At 46.1% G+C, this 27,255-nt stretch overlaps 1 protein-coding gene and 1 pseudogene across 13 annotated transcripts in view; both read left to right on the top strand.

Annotated features, from left to right (window-relative positions):
- The first annotated feature begins 657 nt into the window (after positions 1-657).
- Positions 658-11,587, top strand: LOC147186149 (ninjurin-1-like; annotated as a pseudogene). The gene is made up of 6 exons (XR_015099133.1): positions 658-1,048; positions 9,106-9,242; positions 9,444-9,523; positions 10,151-10,316; positions 10,637-10,722; positions 11,153-11,587. The product of XR_015099133.1 is annotated as a ninjurin-1-like (transcript).
- A 1,288-nt stretch (positions 11,588-12,875) lies between these two features.
- LOC147186150 (ELKS/Rab6-interacting/CAST family member 1-like) overlaps positions 12,876-27,255 on the top strand; it is a 54,403-nt gene continuing 40,023 nt past the window's right edge. For 7 of the 12 annotated variants that reach the window (XR_015099194.1, XR_015099195.1, XM_086103016.1 and 4 more), the window contains exons 1-9: positions 12,876-13,099; positions 17,090-17,884; positions 18,337-18,414; positions 18,504-18,659; positions 24,977-25,233; positions 25,402-25,573; positions 26,686-26,760; positions 26,821-26,976; positions 27,112-27,204. Coding sequence is in view for 8 of the 12 variants with exons in the window: in XM_086103016.1 (XP_085959142.1) it covers positions 17,372-17,884; positions 18,337-18,414; positions 18,504-18,659; positions 24,977-25,233; positions 25,402-25,573; positions 26,686-26,760; positions 26,821-26,976; positions 27,112-27,204 (1,500 nt within the window). In the remaining 4 variants the exon portion in view is untranslated. The remainder of the gene's footprint in view (positions 13,100-17,089; positions 17,885-18,336; positions 18,415-18,503; positions 18,660-24,976; positions 25,234-25,401; positions 25,574-26,685; positions 26,761-26,820; positions 26,977-27,111; positions 27,205-27,255) is intronic. The other 5 variants (XR_015099196.1, XR_015099197.1, XM_086103012.1 and 2 more) reach the window with 1 other exon arrangement.

Genomic DNA, 27,255 nt, shown 5'->3' on the forward strand with positions numbered 1-27,255 from the left:
GTACTTTGAAGCCTTCGAAAAAGTCAATTGAGCTGTCCGAAGCACATCTCGCTTGAAAGTGTCGGCAAGGTGCTTTCCTTTAACTATTATGGACTTTATTTCTTTCAAAGGATGACTGGAAAAGGTAGAACAAGAAGCAACTTGCGGGGCGCAGCAAACAAGAAGGCGGGGTGGCTCAACTCTTAAAGTCTCGAGGAATGATTATAGAAAATGGTGGGCGGGCTTGTTATCACAGCCTCTCATTTCGGGATTAGCGTGGAATTTGCTGCTATAATAGTCCCCCAAAAACAATCCGACTGAAATACTCCATTGTGTGCCGACAGGACAGTGAAGAGAAACATAAGTCCGGAAAACCATAAGATAGAATTTGTGGAACAGCCCGAATCAAACGGGAACATTCCTAGAATGTTGTTCGATGTGACTGAAAGTACAGTTGGTGGAGAAACGTGAGCTTTTCGAGCCAAGCGGACGTGCGCTGGAATTGGTTTTTGTTTTTTTGTTTTATGAAACATAAGTACTGTACATGAAAGGTTCTGCTTTCAACATTTGGCCTTGTATTGAACTTGAATGATAGTGCAGTTTGGCTCTTTTTTTTTTTCTTGAGCGCCACCGGGTTGCGTTCAAGGGGAGGACTGCGGACACTTCATTTAATGAGATAAGACGAAAGCCGCACCAAATATTCTGTTATAAAAGCGAGTACCGCAGGGCTGCGACTAAGGTTCCTTTGTATTTATTGCAAATTACACAAAGATGGGCTAAACACGCATGCAACAAGTGTGTAAAGAGAGAGAAAAAGAGAACGGGAGCCGAAGGGGGGGAGACTGGGAACGAGGTCAATAAGCTAATTGTTTCTGCTGCCGTGTCCTCTCCAGCTTAGCGCAATTTCCTCTCATAGGGACCTCTGCCATCGTCGTGTTATCAGTGTGCGCGCTTACCCGCAACGCTCCCGATTATGCAGGGACTAGGAAAGACAGAGCGCGGAGACCAAGGCCGAGACATGGACCTGACGTCGCAGAGATCCACCATGCCGGTCGGCGGTCCCCTGCAGGTTCGTGACTCGCTCGTCTCTTACGATGTGAATGATGCGATGGGGCTTTGCCGCCAAGCTGCGGTATGTGCGGCCTACGTGAGAGCTGAGGATCACACGGGCTGCCGGGTGACTCCCGGCACAGCACGCCACGCACTATTTTGAGACAAAAAGCCACGCCAGCGACATCAATCAAATATCAATTAGGGCCTAGGTGCCAAGGCTAATAATGCACGCTAATGAAGCGGCGGGTCAACAGAACAGCTACTCACAAAAGAGGGTCAAGGTGGGGTCTGCTGCCTTCAAACGAGGCTTTTGTCAAGCTTTTAAGGAATTGGCTAAAACTTATGAACGTTGACTTGGACTTGAACTACATAACTTGACTTGTCAATTGAAAAAGAAAATTCTGCAAAGAAACATTTTTGGGGTGGAGTGCGCGCAAACCTGGCAACCCAACAGAGTGCAGAAGACTGAGCAAGATTGGATGACTCGACTTCGTTGACGTCGCGGCGACTCAACATAACTGGCTTGATATTCGCCACAGATTAACACTTGAGAATTGCACGTTAGTGACTCAGTTCCACCTTCGCCCTCGGGGTGCTCCAATAGCGTTGTATTGATCTTACACACGCACATGCGTGCACTTTCGCCCTCACGCCTATCAAGGTCCATATTCTGTATCAGCATTGCTTGCTCCCATCATGCAACAGGCCTATCAGCGACGAGTATATTTAGCCACACGGTGAACAAAGTGCTCTTACTCAACAGCTCTGCGTGTATGTGAGTGAGGGTCGATGAACGGGTGAGAAAAGTCACAGGTGGGATGAGAGAGAGTCCGTGTCATTAATCGAAACGTAGGGGAGACGTTTGGGAGTGTGTGTGTGGGGGGGGGGGGTTAGCCACAAAGGTATTGGGACACCTGGTGCTTGCAGCCAATGAGCTAATTTGGTCCAAACAAAATCCCAAGAAAAAGCAAAATATTAACGGAGAGACGCAAAAATGAGCTTCTGGGCTGATGGAGTTTGTGCAAATTCCCTCAAAATAACTCTTGGTATTAGTTTCTGGACACCACATGCCAGTGGGAAGCAGAATGGTAATGACATATTATCTATCAGCTGGATGGCAGATGTGGTTGTCGCCTGTGAATTGAGAAGGTTCGTCACTGCATCCGCCATTTAGCCGCCATGAATGCTGGCGCTGTTCATTCATCCCACTCATTTTTTTTAAAAACAAGAATTATTGCTCCCTCATGCCCTGGGTCCTCACACAGTCAACACAAACATGGTAGTGTACCGAAAAAGGTAAAGTAGGTTTACATTGGAGCATTTAGTTAGCTCAGAAGGTAGCCGAGCAAATACAAAGTGTATATGGCGGCAATTAAAGAGTGCACACAACATAATTTCCGAAATTATTTCAGCACCACAAATGAAAGGGATCCTCTTCATTTGTTCGCGGTTTTCACAGTGGCGCAACTGTGCGACGAATCTATTTCCAAGGTGTGAGGATCTTTGCACCTCTCGTCCACTTTCTATGTATAGCACCACAGCGACGCGAGAATGAGTAGGACTCACGCGGCCTTTCCAAGCATGACAGCCAGGTTTCGAAGTAAAGAGGTGTTGCGTGGCAGGATCGGGGACTTAATTACACAAGCTGTTGAAAAGGAGCTGCATTGAAAAACAATAGGCACAACAACAGCCAATACGAAAGCTCGATTAAGACACCTGTAGTGGCAAAAGTGATGACTATATGTGTGTGCTTGTGCGAGTGTGTGTGTGTGTGTGTGTGTGTCTGTGTGTGTGTGCGTGAGTGTCCGTCCCCTGCATGGCAACTGTCACATTCTGAGGGTGAGTGTGAGAAACCACAATGTGTGTGAGTGTGTTTGTGTGCGTGCGAGTGGGTGATTGGGTGTCCACCAGGTACTGTTGTGGGCCACTTTGCGGAGTAGTTAATGTCCCCCAAAAGTGGTTAAATCCTCACATGGTTCAGGGTGTGGTGGTTATGTAAGACGTGTGTGTGTGTTTCATGGTCACCATCGTTTATAAATGGTGACCGAACTGTTGCCGTGGCGACACGCCTGTTGAACTGTTTATAAAATAATCCGAGGCTGCTACTGTGTTCAGTCAGTACATCACAGCATCTCAAAGCAACCCCTCGATGCCATGTGTATACGCCCCCCCCCCCCTCCGGGTGGCTTTGAGCAGTTTAATCATCTGTTTTCGCTTCAATAACAGACAGACAACGATGTGCCGTCTTATATAATGCACACGCAGCGCTAACAACGAACACTTAATCCACATGTTGACATTTCTGCTCGCTTCCTCCTCCGCGGCGGCGGCGGCAAACAGTCCATAAATTGCCCAACGTTCCCATCTTGTCCCTTGACACTCTCAAGGCACGCCTCCACTATTGTAAATCTGAATTTGTGCAAGTGTACCCAATAAAGTGTCCGGCAAAGCTTGATATAAGCGTTTTGACACAGCTTTTTTTTGGGTGCTAACCCTCCATCCGATCCTGCCTTTCTTCTGCTTCAGCCACGTGTTTTCTTTTCATTTCTAGAGGGGAAATGACAGCGGATTCATGTTGAATCTCAAAAAGCTTAATGGGACAACGAGCCCAGCTGGCTTCCTTTGGTGTGTTGAAAAACACCGTGGCCACTTGACTCCAAAATACACTGGGCCTTTAAAAATCCAATCACCCCTTCCCGGGTTTTCTCATAATACTTCTCTTTTCACGCAGCTCATAAAACCACAGAGCAGATATGGACATGCTTATCACATTATCCTTTTAACTGCTGCTTTGTCAGACACATGGCCACACGGCCGCAGTGTAAACATCAACCGGGACGTAAAGAGACGTACGGTAATACCTCAAATAGGCACAGACCAAGTCGGGACTCTGCACACATCCGCAGACGGTTACCAAATACATTTCCCAAGTTATTAGTTCCCATGAGCCCCCTCTGCAAACATATAGACGCGACATATTTAGAACCCCCCCGGGGAGCGGGTTTGTGTCAGTCATTTAGAACGATCCATGTGTCCTTTGACCTCCTCGACCAAAACAAACAAGCACGGTTCCACGCAGACTCCTAAGGAAAAAAAAACATGAAGAGGTGATGGATTTAGCGTGATGTACACTGTATGTATTTGCTGTAACGGCTGGCCAAAATGCGCGTCGTTCCTGGAATCCGAGTAGAAATTAGTCGAAAGCGCACTGCGGTGTTTATTTGAGCCAAAGCCAAACAAGCGACCAAAGCTGTGCTGACATGAGAGACACGTCTGCACTCGATCGTGTGTTTTCTGATTCATTCGATCTGCACCCGGAATGGTCTAAATGTGTTCGGGGGGCATTTTAGTCTATGTTAATAAATAAAAATGTCATCTGTGATCACAGTAGAATCAAACCATACACTTCAGGGACTTGTCAGACCCTTTTTTTACCTTATGTCTTGAAAAATATTTGATAAAAAAATAGAAATAACTACCTGGGATATGATACGTGTAGTCTGAAAAGACATAAAAATACGTCTTTAGGAGTGAATGAGTTTTAAACACAATCACGTAATGATATTTTTGCCCACTGGCAATGTGGATCATCTTCGACTGCAGTACGGTGACTTTTGAGGGTGCATGGCTTGAAAAGGCGCAGGATGGCCAGTAAAAATGCATTTTCCCTTTACACACACATAGAGAGGAAGGAAGTGTGTGTCGTGGCCGCCAAGGAAGGTCCGAGTCATGAAAGCCAGGAAGGGTGATGTCACACCTCGCAACGTGCGAAGCATGTACACTCCGCACGCAATTTATTTATTTTATTTTATTTTTTGTGCAAGACAAAAAAACACCCCGATAGAGAAAACGCCGCAAAAAACGTTCTGTTCCCTTCAAGAGATCTGTTCGCACACCACACCCCTACCTTTAGGGCAATCTAACATCTGTGGTGTACTGCTAATTAAAACATATGTACGCACGCACCTATACACTTCATGCAGGAATCGTGTTAGCATCCCTCCCCTATTTGCAGCCATTATGTTCGATCTTGTTTTCTTTGGATACAGACCCGACCGTGACTAATTGGGATCAAAATGTCCCCACAATTAGATTTAATTCATGTTCGTTAACCCTGTCAGGGACGTCCATACGGTGCGTGAAGGATAGTCCGCCACGGCCCCAAAACGATGTCATTGATTTCCACTATTTACAAAAAAAAGAAAATCAAAGCCTACATTTGCGACAACTACTCAAAAGAATTCACTGACCTCACTTCTTCTGATGACCACAGGAGAATGCAGCACCGCAGCATGACAGTTAAGCCTGGAAGTACAAACCGTACGTTAGTTTCACAAGCATTGTATTCGACTTATATTGCCCAAGTTGTGGTTCAGCGACTACTGTATTTTCCAAGTTTATTTGCAGCCCAAAGAAGACCGAGGAATTCCAGCTATTGCGCTGACAAAAGGCCTGCTTGAAATCCGCGCGTCCTCTCCAAACATGCCTCGGCCGTAATAAAAACTTCCAGCAGGCGCTCAACAATGACGAGTACATTTTTTTACAGCGCGGCAAATCATGCCGCAGGGCGAGAACATGCTATTGTGGTGAGAACGTGTAGTTCCTCTGATAAGCGGCGCTGCATGATTTGCTGTCATGCGTATGCTCGGGTGCAGTAAAGCTATATTTACACTTGTTTCATAGACGGGAAATGTGCACTTTAAATTGCCTGGGTATGAAGTGTCCGATATAAATCTTTCTTTCTTTACATACGAGCGTCAAAATGGCATAAAGAGTTGTCAAGACAATTGCAGTAAGTCCAGTTCAATAGCGGTTCACACCGGTCAATGTGCTCGTCGACTGCTGCGGGTAATTGGCAGTCAAGTCACCTTAAGCCCCGTCAACTGGGTTTCCAACCAGTTCGAAAACCAGTAGCGCTCATACTTGTCATTCTGCACAACTCATCGCTTCTTCTCCAATTTTCTTGGACGTGTACGAGTTAGCATTGGTTGCCATGACACTATGTACTCTGTATGGGCCAAGCATTGATGGACAGATGTATCTTGGGCTCAGCCCATTTGGCACGCACCTGCAGATATCCGCGCGTACATATGCAGCGCACATGTCGAGGGACGTCTGACAGGCAGGCCGAATGATGGTATCGCGGCCTGGAGCTGAGGTCATCCCCTTACGCAACGCACTCCTGACAGCAGAGGAAAACCAGGATTGTATTGTTTGGACACACACACACACACACACACACACACACACACACACACACACACACACACACACACACTAGAAAATGCACTGCAATTCAAGTCAGTTTGCTTGCAACTAAGGATTCATTCAGCATCAAGTATCAAGTATCGTAGTATCGGAGTAATTTTAGTTCTCAAATAGGATCTGGATGGAATCCTATCTATGTAAAGCCACTCATCAACCCGGTTCACCTCCACTGAACATAGTACAGGAAGCAATTACGGCTTCCGTCCAAACTTGTGTAACAATAGCGGTCGGCGGTATGTAATGCGAGTGAAACGTTCGGACAGGTTGAGCGACACAACCTCGCCAATGGTTTCAGCGGCCCACTGCCATTACCTTGAAATCCATCGGCCTAGATTTTGACATTTTTGCATGCCGACTTGACACCAGTCAGGTTCTAGAAAAACGACTAAAAACATTGTGCTGAAAAAAAAAAAAGCATTGCAGATGGAATGATGGAAGGACAAGCACATTCAAAATAAAGTGACTCAACTCCTTGCTGGAGGTCCCCCCGCCCCCACTACGATTGGCTTTTAAAGCAACCAATCAGAGTGCAGGGGAGGAGTACTTCCTGTGAGGTAAGGGGGGTGCTCCCATGTGGTCTTCTGTATGTTTACAACACAATACAATACAATGTATCGTTATTTATGTAGTGCTTCACAACAGCCGCAGCAGAAACAAAGCGCTTTACAGATCAGTTAACATGAAATAAAATACGGTAATATTGTGTTGCAATTTAAAGCATAAAAGCTGGCACGTATCGTGCCCAGCGTTCTTGTGCAAGTAATCGGTGTGGTCTGTTGTTTTTCACGTGTGTGTGTGTGTGTGTGTGTGTGTGTGTGTATGTGTGTGTCAGCTTTGGCTGCGAGGGAGTTTGTTCTGCAGGCCCGTGTTTTTGCAGATCGCTGCTTTTTAGGGATCTGCGGCTTTTACGAGGACTCTGCATTTCGAGGAAGAATTCCGTGGATAAACACACACACACACGCTGGGCTCACGACGAAATATATTTTCCGCTCCGAGGCGACGCCGTCCGTCCTTTCGCAACCGCTAGAGTGACAAAACATCTGCAGACTTGAGACGGCGGATCAGATAACGAACGATCGTCTATGTGTAGTCACCAAGTGCAGATGGTGTAGGATGCTGTTGCTTAATTATTTGATCATATGTGACATTTTGACAAATATAATAACAGATTTTGGGGGGGAATGCCCTAAATCCAAATAACTTAATATTTTTGGTGCGCAAGTGATAGAGACGTGGTGTTGACATTCTGCTTCCACCTGCCATGGTTGTAAATCACGATATGTGAGCCCTGCTGTACCTGGCAGGCCAAATTCAGGGTAACACAATAACAACACTTGAGCTCTTTCAATAAATCAGAATGAAGGCTTGTTAGAATGAAGTTGTGAAATGAACGCATCGGTCCGTGTAGCCTTTATGCAGCCATTGGAGGAAATTCCAGTGTTTTGGTTATGTGTGCGTGTGTGTTGGCCGCCTGTCCAAAGCTGATGTAAATGGAGTGAGACCATAAGGGGGGGAGGTGATGGACCCGTGCCAGCACATATACATTCTAAACATTCTTGAGCCACTCGCTGCTGGCTCTTTGCAGTACCTTTTTTTCTTATTAAAAAGAAAACATGGCAAAAAAAGGCTTACTGGGCAAACTACATGTGTTTATCATATTTTCTTCACAATTCTAGGAATGACTGGATTTCTTCTGGGAGATTTTCCGGATTTGGTTCAAACTGGGTTGTAACTCATATCGTACGTGCGGGTTGAAAATAAGACTTCTGCTTTTTTTGGACTTGAGATGACATTTTCCTTGGTAAAAAAAAGTACAGTCGAGAAGGAAATGTATCAGCGATACTTCAGTGCAAAAAGGAAGCAAGTGCAGTATTAGTAATCTGGTTACTGGAAGCACTTTCATTATGAACACACATAAAAAAAAGCCCCCCCCAAAAACCCAACGGACTTTTTACTGCGTACTTTTTGTGCGCATGGTAAACCAAGCTGCGGCCCGACATTAAATTACAGTGTCCCAAAAAACAGCAAAGGGGTAAAAATAAAAAAAACAATAGCGCTGTGAATAGCTGCCGTGTTTATTGTGGATTTTCAGAGCAGAGCAGTGAGATCGTAAATGAGTAAAATATGCCTGCCTCTGTCGTGCTGATGCTTCACATACTGGATACGTCTTCTTCTACGCATCTCTATTTGTGTGCATGACAACAGAGGTCCAGAGTCAAACGATCCATTTGTGGACATAACATTTGCTTCCGTGGCCAAAATGTTGAGTAGTTCAGTATGTGCATCAGCAAGGCAAGCGAGAAAAGAAGAAAACGGGGCCCCATCGGTCATTGTTGTGTGTGGTTGCATCAGTGCAATCAAATATCTACTTTTGATGCACTGATAGATACTACTTCCTTTCAGAACCAAGTACTGAGACTTAACGTGTTGAAAATGTTCTGCTGCACATGCCCTGATCAATGCTGCCCTCTTGTGGCTGCTTTTACACGACAACAACTTGACTGCTCGCTTCTGATTATTAAACATCTTTTGAGCGATGCTGCCCTCACGTGACTGCTGTTATTTAGCTTGGGTCAAATTCTGCACCATTATCTTCCCCATTTACGTTACTTGCCGTAATTTCCCGTGAATAATACGCAACTTTTTTTGCGCCCCAAATGAGTGTAATTTTTTTTTTTTTTACCACCAATAGATGGTGTCTTTTTGAGTTTTTGGCCAACAAGGTAAACTCAATGTGCTTCACATAATTTATGGTCAAGAAAATAAAAAGTAGCTTTGTATTTATTTATTTTTTTAAATCCATAGGGTGGTTCGTCCTCTAACCTGAACATGAACCTGTACGCCACCAAGAAGACTGCGGCCGAGGGGATGCTGGACATTGCTCTCTTCCTGGCGAACATCACACACATGAAGACCGTCATCGAGCAGGGGGCGGGATACAGGTGTGGACCTAGAAGCGATTCCATCATAAGTCAGTTTGGCAAATTGGGATTTGTGAGTGTGAATGCATGTTAGTCTCTGCGTTGGCGCTCAACTTCATGACTCAACTGGGAATAGGCTTCAACAAAAGGGACGGATGAATAGGTGTTGTGAATATACTGGTATGTCGATGTACAAAATGTGTCTTTTGCGTACCTTTTCAGGTACTACGCAGCTGTCCTGACTCTCATCTCCTTCTCACTGGCTCTCCAGATAGTCGCCGGGATCCTGATCATTGTCATAGGTGAGCCATTCTCATTGGTTAGATCAAATCCATCCACCATGTTAACACACTAAAACACTGACACCTGTAACATGCATGAAATGCAAAAATAAATAATTTTTTAAAAAAAATTAAAAAGCTGCTGGCGATGCTATTTAGAGATTTCTACATCTTGCCGTAGCTCGGCGAGACCTCAACGACGAGGCCAACCACAAGCGCCTGGACAGCCTCAACAACAGCGCCACCGTCGTCATCTTCCTCGTCTTTGTTACCAACGTCTTCATCTCTGTCTTTGGGATGGAGCGCACGGGCCTCTTTGCCAGGATGCACTTTTAAGCTCCTAGGGATACACATTTTGGGGGACAAACCTAATGCACTAATCACTACTGTATTAATGTCAGGCTGCAGTTGTTTATAATATGATGGCAGGCTCCCTCTAGTGGTTGAAATCCAGTATGGTAAAAAGATATTTTGTTGGAATAAAACCTCTGCCTTGTTTTTTTCAGAGCCCTTTGGCCGACTAACTACTGTAGATTCATGTTGGTCATGATGGTGGTACTTTTGAAAACTATGAGCTGATAGTTTACGAACTTGTGTGAACCACCGCATTAGACCAACCACATGCATATGTGTGTTGTGTGTGTCCAGCTCGGGTCGAGCTGACCCTGCTCCCCTCATACCAGCGGCTCTTAAACTTCCTCAACAATCTGACCACGGGCATCGTCTTCCTCACCTTGCTCGTCAACATCGTCAAGTCCGCTTTCGGCACGCAACGCAGCTGCCTGCTGCGATGGATGTTTCAGCGTTTTGTATTGTGAAAAGATGCTTGTTTAAAAAAAAAAAAAGAAGACAGACCACCAGAGAGCGCCACAGCACTGAGTTAACTTTAGTCCCCAACCTACAGTGGGACATCTTATCGTGTTATCAGGTTACAGGGTGCATGATCGGGTTAAAGAGAATCAACTTTTATAGACATAGAACATATCTAAGGTGTCACTTCATTCTAACCACATAGTGGGAAACAACGGAATGTGTGTAAACATGGAATGTGTGTACCCCACGCCCGCCCAGCTGCGTGCGAGATGTTTGAACCACGTGTGCTTGTGTGTCTGTCCCGGCATGTGCACATTGCAGCACGAAGGGACCTGAATGTGGTGTCCAACCAGAGACGGCTGGACTACCTGAATAACGTAGCGACGGGTGTCATCTTCGTCACCACGGTCATCAACTTCTTCATCAGCTTCTTTGGGTCCAAGAGGACGGGTTTCTTCCGCTGGCTGCTCGCCCGGCTGCACTTCTGAAGAACAAAACATAACATATATGATGGATAAATATGAATTTAAAAAAATACACTACATGAATATTTTATGTGCATGAGTGGAATCATTTTAACACGTTTTAACCCTTTCATGCACCCTGTAACGTGATAATGTGATAAGCTGTCTACTGTCGTGACCGCTGTCCCTGAAAGGGTTAATTTCTTTCACGAGAAATATTCATTTTCAACATACTAATTTAATGTGAAGGCGTTCTACAGGGTGCATTTTGGACTCTTTGCAAGTGTTTTTTCAGCGCGATTTATCAGCAAAGGTGATAAATAAATGTTTGGATGAAACAAACGCGTCTTTGGTGTGCGTGTGTATGTCACAGGGCGGCGGGATGTGAATAACTCCACTCTTCAAAAGCGCCTGGACTACTTGAACAATGTAACCACCGTCATAGTGTTCATCACCACGGTGCTCAACTTATTCATCAGCACCTTTGGCATGCAGCGCACAGGACACTTCCCATGGCTGATGATGCGCATTCACTGACACTCCCATCGACCTACAATAGAGAAAGGAAGACATGGGAATCCGTGTTGTCGTCACCTACAAGTTGGATATCCAGTTAAAACTATTAATCAGTAACCTTTTCATGCACCAATAATGATAACGTGTAACCTGTTAACATGAGAAGCTGTCCACTGTCGTGACCGCTGTCCCTGAAAGGTTTGGAAGGATTTTAAGTTGCAGTCATCCTCTTTTAAAACTGCTTTACTCATACTGTTAAAATACCATGACCTGATTTGGCAGTTTCAAAATAAAATCAAATTGCCAAACATAAAAATGATGAGTTGTCGGACTTAATGAATAAGAATGATTGATAATGAGGATTTGTTGACTTTGGAGTTTAAAAAAAGCAGGCCAAAGAAACATTGCAGCACAGAGGGGAGATTTGGGTGCAAATCTTTTTGTGCGTGGTGAACTTTAGCCAGCAGACTATATATACTGCAGCTGTCTGACTGACTGGCGCCCGGGGAACTGGGACACTGCGTGTGTTTGTTTGCCTCTGCGTGTGTGAGCGTGGATGAGGTGTCAAAGTTGGAAAGATTTCTTTGAGTGACGTGGAATTGTCTGTGAAAGAGATGAGTGAGCAGCTGAGAGCAGCCCACTACAATCATGAACGTTGATATTAATTAAGTGATGTGGTGGGAAGTAACGTAAAGTACAAATATTTTTTGGACATTTTACTTTTGAAATCTACTCTTTGTCAAAACATTAGGTCATTTAGCATTTTTTATTGCATCAGTTCACAATGTCAGCAAAGTATTTTAATTTTACCTTTGTAATGAAAAGTTTCATGGTCTTTTTTTTGTTTTTTTTACTTTGAGTTGAATAAGTAGGCTACTACTACTTTTACCTACTACTTACTTTTATTCTTTACACAAGTGCCTTATTTTAATTGAAGGTATATGGTTTAAGATTAGGAAAACCTTTATTAGTCTCGTAATGGAGAAATTCCCAATTCACAGCAGCAGAGTAATGAAAGGAAGAAGTCGAACAACAAAATTTAGGAGCTGCTGGAAAGGCAGCTACTCTCGCGGCGCCATTTTGAAGTCAAAATAAAATTATTTAATTTAAAAATTAGTTAATTATAATTAACATAGGACACAGACAGTCGTGCAATCTTTACCAAGGTTGATGGTATTTTCTTTTGGACTCCATTCGAAAAGAAGAAAAAAAGAAAAACAGAAAGTGATGCTCTTTTTAGCTGAATATTTTTTTCTTTTTTGGCGAGGCGGGAAATAGCCATCGAGACAGAAAAACTATCCCTGTACATCAATGTGTGAAAAAAACAAAAAAACAATGGTGCTGTTAATTACCTTATTTGCACAATGTCTCAAAACAAGAAATACTGTGTCTGGTTCGATGGTTGGACGCTGTGAAAAGCAAAATTAATTCGACAATTAAAACAAACCAAAGGTATATTAAACAGGACCCCAAAACAGCTAGCTACTTGTTCTTTACTTACTCCGCTAGCTGTCAGGAAGGCGGGGCTACGTCACGGGGACGCGCATCTGCGTCATGACGTCACGAGAGCGTCCGCGGCGAGCAGTGGGGAAGCCGCCTCGCAGCCAGTGAAGGAGCAGGCACGATATTGGAGGGGGAAGAAGCGAGGCGGCCGGGAAAGACGCCTTCAGACGGGGGCTTGTGAGCGGAAAGAGGGCGCAGGACGGTCTGATCACGTCGCCGAACGTCCACGGGAGCTCCGAGAGTCGAGGGATAATCTTGAATCGCCTTTCCGACTGTCCATCTTGAAGCCTATTTTGCAACCGTGAGTAGTGGAAGTTAGCTGTCAGTCTGAGCCCGCAAGCGTGCATGTTGTCATTTGTTGGATTTGGGCTTTTACGCAATTCCATTTTTGGATACAACGGTTGACATGTGAACAGTGCGTGCGCTGATCGTGCGTGTGTGCGCGCTACCCTTCGCGGCAGGAAAATCAGCAATAACATAATTAAAATTTGATGGCTAGTGAGCCAAAGCACTTTCAGCTTGAGCAAGCGTGTTTGGGGACACTTTGGGGTTGACTTGCAGCCTTGTTACCTAGCCTAGCATGCACATTCTTTAGATTTAACGGTCTAATATTTCATAGTAGCTGCTGTAATAGACATTTAAAAATGACCCGATACCTCAACACCGATACCACTTTACCTGCCTGATATATCTTGCGGGCAGCTGATGTTCGAGCGATGTTAGCCCTGTGGGAATACCTTTAGGTAAACCTACAGTAGATGACAACACTTTGTTAGACGACTTCATTTTCTGCTCAACAAATAACATTGATGAACTTTTCTTTCGAGTCGCATAAGTGGGCTGTCCGGCAAGCACCAAGTTTCGCAAGCTCCAGACTCTGCATAACCAAAATGCCTCATGTTACTCTGGTATTTTGATGCATAAAATTCCATTTAACATTTTGCAGATGATGATCAAACTGCCGCAGTATAGCTCCAACTACAGTCGAGGAGGATTTACTCAATCTCAGATTTTCTTTGCCTCGAGTATCGGCTGGTATCCGTGGCAAACACCAAAAAATAAAGCCGGTGTTAGCCCGATCCCTGGTATCGGTATTCTCTCACTTCTGCACAAACCCACACCAGTGAAAACACTCATCCTCTTGTGTCCAGATAATGACACATTTGCAAACCAAATGGATCGTGAATCTGATACGGCCGTGTTGATGCAGGCGGGGTGGTGAAATCTTCTGCCCCTGCCTTGTTGTGCAACGCTCAGTGGGAGAGAACGCGAGAATGAGAGGAAAGGGACGCTGTGATTTCCTCCCACAGCTCCATGTCTTTGCCTCTCCTACAGGAACACTGAGCCAGGGAACCTGCTTCCTTCCCGCAGATTACAGTAAACACTCTCTGCTGTCCCCCGCTTCAATGATTGAACGGCAGAAAGGCAATTCTTTTTTAAACCTCCATTCTCCTTAGCAGCCTTGACAAATCGAGTCTCAGTTTTAACCTCCACGCTCACCTTTCTTGCACTTTGTTTGTTATTTATCAAGCATGTTGATTGCTTTGCCAGGAGGGGGATTTATTGGTGTCCAGACCATGTTTCACTTCATCCTTATTTAGCCTGGCAACTTCTCACGGCACTCCTTTTCAAGTGGGAAACTATAGCTCCCCTTTTATGTTAATTGACGTTGACAGTTCATCTTTTTATTTGACGTCGTTTTCCCCTACAGCCTCCATCGCAGGTTAATTTCCGGACGGGAGGCGATGCTATCTGCCGTTTATCAGCTTTGCGCTTCCCATCGCCTGTATTAGTATGCGTCTTATCTGCACCTCGTGAGGGTGAAGTTACAAGCCGTCATGGCTGCTGAGGATGATATCTCACACTTAAACGCGTTATTCTCTTTTGCACACAGTGCCATATTGTGTTTGGTTTCGAGTCTGGTGAGATGAGCAGAAAATGTCATCGGAGAAATATTCAAGTAAAACACGTTTTTGATTTTAAATAAATCATCTTGTCTTTCTGCACACATCATGATCACCAAATACACCGCCTTCATTTCATTTAGTCCACGGCAAGTACTTTGATAGGCAATAATGTGACTAAGTATAGGTTGACTCACTTTGTGTGTTATTGTGCGATATTGTGTGGAGTGATTGACGGAGGCGTGTTTGCCGTAAAAATAGAACGCGTCCAACACCTCGGGAATGCCGGGGGGAAAGACGTCAAGGGAATGCAGAGGAAGCGGTGGCATCGGGGAGACGACACCATCCTCGCTTTTGGCATTCAACCCCGGAGTTCTCCCCCACGGGCCAGTTGTGATATTCCAAGAGTTTATGAGGTCCGTGACAACAGGGCGGGTATGGAAAAAAAAAAGCATGGAGATTTAGCGCTATTATGCTAGCTTCAGAAATATGGGGTTAGTGCAGGGGTGGGCAAACTTTTTGACTCGGGGGGCCGCATTGACTTTTAAAATTTGACAGAAGGGCCAGGTCAGCACGAGCTAAGGTACATTAAAAATCAAACAAACTGCATTTGTTGACAGTCCATATCAAACATCAACAGAACAAAAGCATGAAAGTACTGTATTAATATACTTTTTTAAATGACAACAGTGTTGTTGATGACCTATTTTAGCCTGTGCATTGCCGCAGATGGGTTGTGATCAGACCAGTAGAAGTAGAGCAATACAGAGGTCCTGGGTGGTCGAAAAGATCCCCCCCCCCGCTCCCCGTGTTCTGCAACTTCAAATCAATGCGCGACCTGGCGGTGAAATGACGGTCATTACAAGTCCAATTGAAATGAATGCAATCACTCACATCGAACCTTAATTGTGGACCAACCTTCGGCGGGCCGGATTAAAAAGACCAACGGGCCGGATTCGGCCCGCGGGCCGTAGTTTGCCCACCTCTGGGTTAGCGCCACGTGTCTCCTCCGACAGACGGAGCAAAAAGTATGAACGACGCTCATGCCTCTGGGGACCGGCGCTATTGTTATTACTTCGGTTATGCTAAATGCTGTCTTGGTTGACAGTTCAAGAGCGCTAAACAAGTCAATGCCCTCACTGTCACCTTATAGGCCCAAAAAGAAGTACCAAAAATGTAACACGCTCAAGACTAGAAAAAGCCAAATTCCTGTCAGCTGAAGTCAAGAGAAGTGGATTGCAGACATTTTATTTTCTCATACTTCTTTAAGTGTTGAGTCACCGAGGGCGGTTGAGCAAACCCTGATGTATCTGTTTGCCTCTATTTCTGACTCCTGGCTTTCAGTCTTCACAAATGCCACTGCGGGCTCCTTTGCCGCAAAGCTACTGAACTGTCTGGAAAATAGAATTTAAAGGGTGTTTTTTTTTTTTTTTTTTTTGCCGGTGACGACACGCACTTCGGCGTGTTACGTCTCACTCGCGTGCGCTGTTCGAAAATCCCATGCGTTGCACATTTGAAAGAATTTCGTGTCGTCGGTCGAGGAGTGTTTTGCAGATGTTTCACTTGGCAGCGCCGCGTTGGCTTTTTTTTTTTCACATGATTGCCTCGCCTTCAGCAGATGTGTCTCGGGCATGTGAGCTTTTGCTTCATCTCATGATGCATCACAAGTTGTTGTGCTGATACTTCTCTTTTGTCTGAAAAGTATGAATCGGGTTCATTTTTGTACATTGTGGGCAGCTCATCATGTTATCAGGTTACAGGGTGCAGGAAAGGGTTAAATTGCAATGGCAAACTCACGCAAGAGTCAGTCGTAGGATCTGTGAGGCATTTACGGGTCAATGTGCGTCACAGTAAGCGAATAGGACATTATGTCAGCAAGCCCCCACACCACACCACACACACACTTCTTCAAACAAAACATCTCCGAGTGTGTTATTACTTACATGGCCACTGAGCTGCTCATGTGTGTGCATCTGTCAACTTGATACCTTCCCCTCCAGAGAGCGAAACATTCGACACGCTTCCACTTGATTGGCTGAGTCCAGAGTGCGTGCGTGTGCCGGCCTTCGTTCAGGTGTGTGTTCGCAGCCCCGAGGGTGGGCGACGCAGATGGCTTTCCCCGTTTCTGTGAAGCGCAGGCGGCCCGCGACCGACTGGCTGCGAGTTAGTGCGGCGGTGGCCAAAGATCAGTGCAGTTGGAAGCTTGCATTGCTCACACGGCTGCAGGGCTGTGAAATTTGACGTTGAGGCCAACTCATGTGATGCATTTTTGCAACGTTGTCTTATCGACGTATAAGGCTTTTTCAAATTCAAAGCGTAACTCGGTAAAAATGTGCAGGTTTTGCTCACAAGAGCTTCTTACAACTCTCCTCTTTCTCCTCCTCCAGGTGACTCGGCGATTGCCGCCTTTGTGGAGTCGTGGGGTGCCTCCGTCCTAAGGCGTACTGGATTACAGTGATCACAGGGGTGTCGGCATTCCATCACGTGCTCAAGACCGCGAACAGGAATCGGTTTGTTCCATTTGTCACTTGGGACGTTGCAAGCTTCCCCCGTGACTAATGTTTTCATCAGGACACAAGTTGTCGACTTGGATGATTACTTCTTTCCTATCTGGTGCTCTCACTTAATTCTTTTCGTCGGAGCCCAAAACCCTACCAGATTCCCTCATCATGTACGGAAGTTCTCGGTCCGTCTCCAAGCTGGATGTGGTGGGATCCAACGGTAACGGGTCGGCGTCGGGCAGCCCCGGCCGCTCCCCCCGTCTCCCCCGATCCCCGCGTTTGGCTCACCGGCGAAACGGCAGCAGCAGCAGCAGCAGCAGCTCCACCGCCGGCCTCACCGGCTCCGGGAAAACCTTATCCATGGAGAATATCCAGTCACTCAATGCCGCTTACGCCACGGGGGGGCCGATGTATTTCGCCGAAGGGACCGAAGACCCGGTGGGAATCGGGAGCCTGGGTAGTGTCCTGAACCCCTCCCTGCCAAAAAGTACCATGACGCTGGGCAGGGCCGGGGCGAGGGTGCCTTACGGGGTTCGGACCGCCTTTGTGGGGAGCAACTCGAATATCAACTCTGGAGGAGGGGGTGCTGGGGGGGTCGTGTCCAGTGACTCCATAGCGTTTGGCGGGGACGTGCAAAGTCAGCCCACGCAGGCTTCCACTGTGCCCCACTCCATGAGACAGGTGAGGGTTTTCCTTTCCTACCTTATCCACAAATCATTGAGGCCTTCGAAAAATGTCATTCGACTAAACCCATAAGAAGTATGCAGTATGTTTCAATTGGTTCTTCGCGGCGGCATTAAAAAGCATGAAGTCATGAAATGGGTTTTTGCCAAAAATGAAGCCCTTAAACATTAATGATGTAATCCAGAAGCATTCATTATTTTGTAAATGTGGTTTACACTGGAAAAAAAAAAGGGGGAGGAGTCCACAAGTTGTTTCATGTTCCAATTAGTTTGCGCTTAATTTGAAACTAAAAAGTGTACTTTTGCGTTCGGCTGCTTCGTTTGTTGACTCTTCTCTGACGTTCACTCCTTAGTGGTGCTCAAATCACAACATTTCATTCCCCAATTAAAATCAAGACCGGGTGTTTGATTTCAAACATGCAGTGTTTTTAAACACTAATTATGTTGTAGGTGCGGGAAGGCGCCATGACGGACCTGCAGAGCCAACTGAGAGAGGTCCTGCGAGAAAATGAACTTCTACGCAGAGATGTAAGTATCCAAAATGTCAACGAATGACACAATCAGCGGCAATCTACGCCACACATGTAAACGCCAAATTGCATGCGTTCTTATTCCAGTTGGATGCAAAGGAGTCCAAGTTGAGCTCATCCATGAACTCCATCAAGACATTCTGGAGCCCGGAGCTAAAAAAAGAGCGTGCGCTGAGGAAGGACGAAGTCACCAAGATGACCGTGTGGAAGGAGCAGTACAGGGTGGTGCAGGAAGAAACGCAGGTACCAAATAAACCTTGTGCATTCGCTCTACTGATTACTTGTTATATAAAAAGTCAAATAGTTACTTGACTGATTTGTTAATATTTTTTTTTGATTAGTCGTGACTGAAAAATGAGCACAACACCGCTGATGTCATTACTGTACGTTTTTATAAAATACAGTCCGGTAGTGCACCCAGACATTTTGTTATTGTGGTCATACTGTCACGGATTAATCACATTTTCATTCATTTCAATGGGGAGAGATTGTTTGAGATGCGAACGTGAGGCCACAAGCAGAATCCCCGGACAAATTCAAATCATATCTCAAGGCACGACTGTCAAAGGGACGCATTGAGCCGTTGAGAGTTCAGCGAGTACAACGCGCCAGCTGATTAGCTGCTGTCAAACGTGCACTCACGCTCCTCATAGGTCATGTGCACGCGCTGGGGAGGGAATACATGTTCAGACACGAACGCATCTTCTCCCGTGCGCTAATGTGATATCCCCTTTTTCCACTTCTTATCACATCTTCGTATTCCATTCTCTTTCTTCTTCATTTACAACACGCCCCCCCGCCTTCTATTACGGTCATCCGACGGTGAGTCAGCTCTCTCCTTCCCTCGCTTTCTTCGCCGCCCGAACGCCACGTTAGAAACGAAGTGGCCTCGGGTAATTTATAGCTATACGCTCCCCTGCGGACAGGCGCACAGCCGCAAGCATGCCGGGTCACGCCTCCAAACGTTTAGGAATGTTCACCTCGGCCCCGCCCTCCCGTGCTTCCTTCCGTCGACTGTGCATCACGTCCTCGAACCAAAAGAGGGGAACGGGGATGCTGTGTAAACAACAGCGTCACCATGGCGACGGGCTAGCACAGCAAGCATACATTTGTGCAGTTTGTAAACACTAAGAAGCTATCAAAAAGTGTTTTTTTTTTTGTTTTTTTTGAGAGCTATGATTTCATCTCAGGGTTATATTTTCTCTTCGAGTATAGACAGCAGGTCCATTTTTCATTCCTTCATGACAGCCTTTTTTTTCTTCCCCCCCCCACCCCCCCCGCCATCTGGGCATGTGAAGCAGCCTGGTTGTGGAGCTTCAATAAACTAGAAAGCAAGAAAAGGACCCAGGCGTAACCAAACGCATTCATCTCCATTCTGGCCGTTTTCCCTTTTGGGTCACTCAGGCCGTACTGGTTACATTTGTGTGATTGGTTTCTTGTTTGATCACTGCAGGAGGAAAAAAAAAGGGGAAGCGCAGGGAAGAAAAAAGGCGCAAGGAATGCCTGGAATGTTGGCTTCCTTCTCTTGACTTGATTCTCCACCATTGAGTTCTCCCCGCAGGAGTCTGTCTGAGCTCACACTCGAATGGTAGCCATCGTTTGTCCTCGCGCGCCAGTAGCGAACGAAACAATAAGCGCACTGTCCATCTGCAGGGCCGCTAAACGCTACCGGCTGCACGCCGAGCTGCGTGACGTCAGTGGAGTGTGTGCCAATGGAGACGAAAGAGAGATACGGAAGGGAGAGTGTTTTTGAGGTCTCACGCATGTTGTTTGAGGTTTATTCTGCATGCTATTTTTCTTTTTTTTTTGGTTTATATCGATTCATCTAATGTGTGACCGCTTCGTTTGTTTGTGCGTCTGTTTCACTCTGCGTTAATGTGGCTCAGTGTATGACAATCGGGTTTCTTATGTAGTATCCGGCTAGCTGCACAAGGATGATGTGTGTAATTTTTTTTTTGTTTTGTTCACTGCAGTGCAAATCCCCCCGCCCTCCCCTCCCTCCATTCAAGACAATGAAACAGTCTTCTGCGGTTTATTTATTTATTTTTAAATAAATGATGGATTAACACGGTTGGAGGAGACAAACCCAAAGTGAGGAAGTGTTGCCTGAACGCATCGCGGCGGAGACCGCTCGGCGTGCTGACTCATTAAAGGTTTATAATCTCCCCGCTCAGCACTTAATGTTATTACATTTGGCTTTGGAACGTAGTATTTCTAATTTCATTAACCCAAAGCCAGTGACGAGATGCTCCGGCCAACAGATTCCGACAGCCAATGTACGTTCAAAATCAAATGTTCTACACCCCTGCCACCCCCCCCCCCCAAAAAAAAAGAATGCGTTTCCCGGCATGGAAAAAAATGTGGGGAGGAATGGAAAACGGATGCACGGCAAATAAAAACTGACCTGAGGGGCGGGGGGCGGGGGGGGGGTGAAGGCAATGTTGTGAAAAGGAAGAAGGAAGAATCGATAGAGAAGGCGACTGCATATGGAAATGAAGAAATGATTGACTGACCTAAACGAGGGCGAGTGTAAATGTTACGCATTAAAAATGAATGCCGGGGGGCGGGGGGCCTGCACTGGAAATACATGGCTGTGATGATGGGTGGTCAACAGTTTCTGTACTCGAGTAATGTATTTCAGTTGAGTATTTTGTGTCGTGGGTGACCCGCTGTTTTTATTGCACAGATCACTATTTTGCAGGAGCTCTTTTAGGCTGAAATGTTGTCATTTTTCACCTCACGCAGCAGTTGTTCGTTGGCATATGTGCGGGAGTACAAAGGCACCCGCGGTGCGAACGCAAGTCGACCTGGAAAGGACATCAGGCGTGCTGTCTCTGCACTTTCTAAAAAGTCATTTCTTTAAGGCACGTCTGCCTTCGATGCCCGATGCCAACCTCTCAAACGACAGCGCCGATGGCTTATGTGTCATCACTCACTCGGCTCGGCCTCTGCGGCCCGTACCGTTTTCGTCAACCTATGACTCATTATTTCCCCAACTGCGTGTATATGTGTGTGTGCTGCTCTCTTTCCCCGATTTTTAAATTTTTTTTTTAAAGTGTCTGCCAGCAAGAAGGAAGCCTTTAAAAATGGCCGCCTCTGGAGCGTGTTGGCTGTGTGTGTTGTTCACACATGAACGCTCATGCCTAACAGATGGTCCTCAAACCCGCATGTTTATTTAGGAAGGATGGAGGGAGCGAGCCAGGGAGGTAAATAGGTGGATGGATGGAACAGAGCAGATGGAGAGGATCAGGAGGAGAGGACAGGCAATAACAACAACAAGAAGAAAAACACAGCACTTGAGTCTTATTAAACTTTCGCTTTGTGCGCGTTACACAAGGAAAGACAGATTAGCAGGGTGGAGGCTTTGACTTCTCCGACAGTGGCTCCCTCCTCCTTTTTCCTCCTCCTACTCTCACTTTCTCCACTTTCCCCTGCGAGGTTGCTGTGTTTGCGTGCCGAGTCCCCCGCGGTAGTCATGGCTCTCCTTATAAGGCTTCATTCCCTGGACAGGAATGAAGCCGGCGCGAAGGCATTCCCGTTTTTTTTTTTTTCCTTTCCTCCTCCTGGGCTCTGTGCATCTTTGACGTGACGTGAAAGCGCTCATGTTAAATACATGTGACAGCTGGCTGCTCTCCGAATGTTTTTCCTTGCCTGCGAAGCCCCCACTGACCCTCATGCTGCATCTCAATGTGACTGATTAGGGTCAACATTGCACTGGAGGCGCACTTTAGCTGTTTTGGATTCACTATTTACGTGTTTTGACTCCGATCCATACATATTCTTGTCATCCGGATTTGTTGTGCAGGCAACGAGGCGAATGTGAGACGATGTTTCTCCATCCGCTCCCTTAAAATGAGGGATTTTCTTGTAATTCCACCATCTTTAGATCCTCTTAGAACATGCGAGTGGGCGATCCCGTCCAACGGCTCGTGGCCATTTTGTGCACACACACACACACCGAGGTATACGCGTGGATTCAAATGTGTGTTTGTGTTTGTTAGCGAGGGACGGGGAGGAAGCGCGACTCAGCCAGTGAGCAGGGGATGAGACGGAAGGAGTAACAACGGGGAGATGGTTCATGTTAAAGGACGGATGAGCAGCGGCTGCGGGGTATGAGGATGCGGGATGGGTCATACAATTTTTTCACGCCTCTTGTGCTTTTTTTTTTTTTTTTTAACCTAAAACCAAAGCAGCCCAAGCCTATTCTCTGCCCAATTCAAAAAAGAAATCCCATAAAAACAGTTGACAGCAATTGACGTCAATGGCGCTCTTCATTAGGGTTCCCATTGACGGCAGTTGACGTCAGTGGCGCTCAAAGGGTTAATATTCAAATTATAGAATAATAATTAAGATGATTAATCTGTTTTCATTAGCGCGCTGCCATTTTGTCCTTGTGCCATCCACTGCTGTTGACCTAAATGAAGGTCAAAGTGCCCTTGGGCTCGTATTGTGAATGTCACGTGACCAAACTCGGACAACAGGTGAGCTGTGACATTTGCAATGCAAGCCTGAGGGCATTTCGGTGTCCCTTGATTTCATATTTATATTGAAAAGAAGTAGCTTTCGGGCCTCTGTACTGACTGGTGACTAAACAGCTGACTGCTGCGCGGAATCAGGAGGCGTTTGATGGGTTCGAAGGTGAACAAAGATGACTCAGCCGAAGTACTGGAGAAAAAAAAATGTTTTCTGACCCCTTTTCTTTTTTTCCAGCATCATGAACACACTGCACTGTTCTTGCCTTTGCACATCTAATCCGTTGTATTCCCATGAGTGTTTTTAAAGGCTTCCTAATGGATGCCTCAATTATTTCCCTCTCGTGCGTCTCTGTCAATCTCTCAAGTGGTCTGACATTTCTCAGCTGCACATTCCAACTGCGTATGCCGGTGGGAGGTGTGGCACAAACGTGTGCGCTGGATGTGCGTTCTTATCATCCGGCTCGCTCGTCTGAAAACCTTGTGAAGTTGGCACTGCGCTCACTGATGCAAGCTGCGTTCGTGCGGGACTGTTTGTTTACCTCGAGCCGCCCCCGATGCGTTTTTTGTATGCTTGACGAGAGCGATCGTGCGGTTGCGCGTCTGTGTTTGCGTGCCTGCACCGTTAATTTATCCGGGAATTGGGTAGCATCGGAAATCCTGTCTTTTCAAAGCATATTTCTTAATGAACATGTGCATGCACGTTCTGCTGAATGCAAGCAGGACTGCTTCTATTTGCAATTAATATTCGTTTCTATGCATGCTAGAAGAACAACTACTGATTCCATCTCATGCATTATTTATTTGTTCAATGCAATGTGAATTACTGTGATGAATTGCAATTAGCTTTGATAAATGACTTAGCACTACCCTGATTCCTTTCATATTTATTCTATCATATGTTATTTTCACAAGTCTTGGGACGTATTTGGGCTAACTTGAATTTGATTGGATTTCGTGTCATGTCATGTGTTGGTATGACAAAAAAAATGAGGCCTTGGATCTTTGCATTCGTGAATTTTGAGGAAAGAAAATTTCATTGAATCCTTGATTGAAAAAATGAATTGGTAAGAAGGTACATATATACTACAAAAATACCAAGTGGGAAAAACAAAAACATATACTGACTGTTATTCTGCGTTTTGGCCCCTTTGGGGCAGTGTGGTGCCGTGAATAGATAGAGTACACACTTAGAATGAGAAAAGAAGAAGTTTCCATTGACCTTGAGAGAGTACACGCTTAGAATGAGAAAAGAAGTTTCCATTGACCTTCAGAAGTATAACTCCTCTTTTGTTCCACAGACTGCGAAGAATCTCTGCCTTTGAGTAGCGTTATCTTACCTCCGTGTATGTGTTTCCACAGTGTGTCTACAGTATGTGAATATTAGTTATTTGAAGGAATATGACTCTCGAAATTGATGCTAACTCTCATTAGCATTTGAATAGCACCGCCCCCATTGGCTTTAGGATTAAAGCACATTACGTTTTAAAAAAGAAGGTTTTCTTTTTAACACAGTGTTTATAATTGTATTTTGTTGTGCGTTTAGTCGACAGTAAATTCCAATTAAGGTGTTATTAAACAGCTGAAAGCACACTTAGGGACGGCAGAATCACATAGGCTACATGCTACACGTGTTGCATTTACTGTGCTTTACAACATCGGGAATTTGTAAACGCACCGAGCCGTTCTGCTTATTCATGTTTTTTCATCAATTGTTACGCTTCATAGCTCGAGCTAAGCCAAAATCATAATCATTGAAATTTCGATTAATCGTCCAGCCCTACAACCAAATGTTTATATTGTTTCCTTTTTTAAAAAATATATCTTCTATGAAACAGTGGTCCCTTGAGACCTTGAGTCCACATTAGAATCAGAATCGCCTTTATTGTCATTATACTGCATACAACGACATTGGGTGCCACTAGTGCATTTCGTAAAAAAAAAATAATAAAAAAAAAAAATATATATATATATATATATAAACTTTTTAATTAAAGTTTAATAAATTAAATTTTTTTTAAATTACAAAGGCCTCCATTCATTTCTGACATTTAGAGTGTAACAAGCTACCTTGTCTGTCTCCATCAGCATCTCCAGTGCACCATCCAGGCCTTGCAAGATGAGCTCCGAATCCAGCGCGATCTCAACCAGCTGTTCCAGTCCGATTACTCCGAGACGGGCCGCCTCGGATCCCAGGCTATCTCCCCGCAGGAAATGACAGAGGAGAACTTCCTGCGTCTCCACAGCGAATATGAGCGGCAGGTCAAGGAGCTCTTCCTCCTGAGGAAGACCGTGGAAGAGATGGAGCTGAGGATCGACACTCAGAAGCACACTTTAAACGCCAGGTGAAGTTGAGGCATTTGGGTTGATCATGAATCTTGAAATAAGTCTGGGTATCGTCCCAATACCGATGATAGACTACAATAACGAAATCAAGCAGCCTTCGCAATTTGAGAATTCCATCCTACAGTATTGTTCAGCCCTTACTGTCAAGGCACTTCTCTCGCCAAAAGGGACGAGTCCATCAAGAAGCTTCTGGAAATGCTGCAGAGCAAAGGCCTGTCGTCTCGCGCCAGCGAGGAGGACCACGAGCGGACGAGGCGGCTGGCCGACGCCGAGATGACCATTCACCAGCTAGAGGGCTTACTGGAGCAGAAGGACAAGGAGATGTTGCTACTCAGAGAGGTGTGTGCGCATCACGGCCAGATGAAGATCACCATCCTATTAATGCGGGTTTCATATTCACTGCTTCCAACAATCCACACCTCAAACTAATTATCGTCTGGGACTCCCTCTTTTTTTTTTCTCATTGGGCTTGTTTAATCCAACAATTCCCTCTAGTGGTGAATTATTGTTAGTGCCTTTTTTTAAATAAAGTCATACAGAGTCAAAGCTGAACATTCTTTCGACTGAACTGGTCGCCAATCAGTTGCTGGGCAGTTTTCACACATTTTTACATTTAATGAGACCATGGCCTACATATTATGTTTCTATGCACATGGCCCCAAGCCATGTCAGCCTGCATTGCTTTCACGTATGTGTAATTTTGCCCCCTGAGAGTAGTTTCTCCCAAAGAGAAGCAGTGATGCGGACATTCTGCCACGCTCGCTTTGTGCCCCGGCGCTCTCGTTTTCTTTCCTCTTTTCTTCCCGTTGTGCTTCGGCATCCCCTCTGTCATCTCACTTCATTCGCCCTGTGAGATCGGACGGGGGAGCAGCACGAAAATGAACAGGATAGCAAATCGGCATTTCAACCAATGAGCTCACGTAGAACGCCTCGTGGTTTGATTTTCACAAGAGTTTTGTCGTTGATTCCAACTGTTTACTGAGCTTTTTTTGGCGATGTGGGACGACCGGATCGACCCGTGGAGGCTCAAAGCCAGCGCCTCGGCGAGGGGAAAACAACTCCACCCTGGCTCCTCCTCGGCCCCCATCACTCCCTCATTTCCCGCCGTCCCACCTCCCTTCCACGTGTCTCCCCCTTTCCAGCCTTCGCGCTCTTTCCCCGTGCCCCATTCGCGTCACCCCCACGTCCGTTCCTCCCCTTCCTTCCCTTCGCCTTCCCCACCTTCCCGTCGCAACCATCCCGTCATCTTCGCCCCCTTCTGCCCTCCTCCTCATGTCCACCTCCAGCACCCGCCATCCTTCCCTGCGCCCTTGACGCAAACCTCCACCCAACCCTCCCATCACTCCTCCCCACCGGTTGTCGTCGCGCGACCATCTCCTCCTCCGCCCCGTCCCTCCCTCCACCCTCGTTTGCCGTCACCCGCTGACGCTCGATCCGTTTTTGTCCCTCAGGAGCTGCATAGGAGGTACGAAGCAGCTCCTGAATCCACCAAGACCAAGGCCCTGCAGACGGTCATCGAAATGAAGGTGAGGCTCAAAGAAGAAAAAGGTCCCGCGCACAGTCTCGACGCTTTCATTTCTTGACAGGATGCCAAAATCAGCTCGCTGGAGCGCGGGATGAGGGAACTGGAGGAGGAGGTGAACATGCTCAAGTCCAACGGAGCGCTCAGCACAGAGGAGCGAGAGGAGGAGATCAAGCAGATGGAGGTGTACCGATCCCACTCAAAGTTTATGAAGACGAAGGTGACTCATTGAAATCGCATTTTGTTACTTCAACAAAGCGGGGATACGTCAATTGAAATAGGGCAGGAAGTGGCTTCCTTTTATGGGCTGTGTGTCTCGCGGTGCCACAGTGTATACTTTCCTCCTCCTCGCCAGGTTGATCAGCTGAAGGAAGAGTTAGGTCACAGCCAATCAGAGAAGGAGGAGCTCAGGGAACGGGCCAATGAGCTGCAGCGCGAGGCGTCCGCAGTAAGAGACGCGCCTCCGTCTCTGCCTGTTGGCTGCTGTCCTGCCGCTCGA

This window comes from Hippocampus guttulatus, chromosome 22 (assembly GCF_054856545.1).
Source record: "Hippocampus guttulatus isolate MCC_2025c chromosome 22, RoL_Hgut_1.0, whole genome shotgun sequence".
In the NCBI taxonomy this organism is placed as follows: domain Eukaryota; kingdom Metazoa; phylum Chordata; class Actinopteri; order Syngnathiformes; family Syngnathidae; genus Hippocampus; species Hippocampus guttulatus.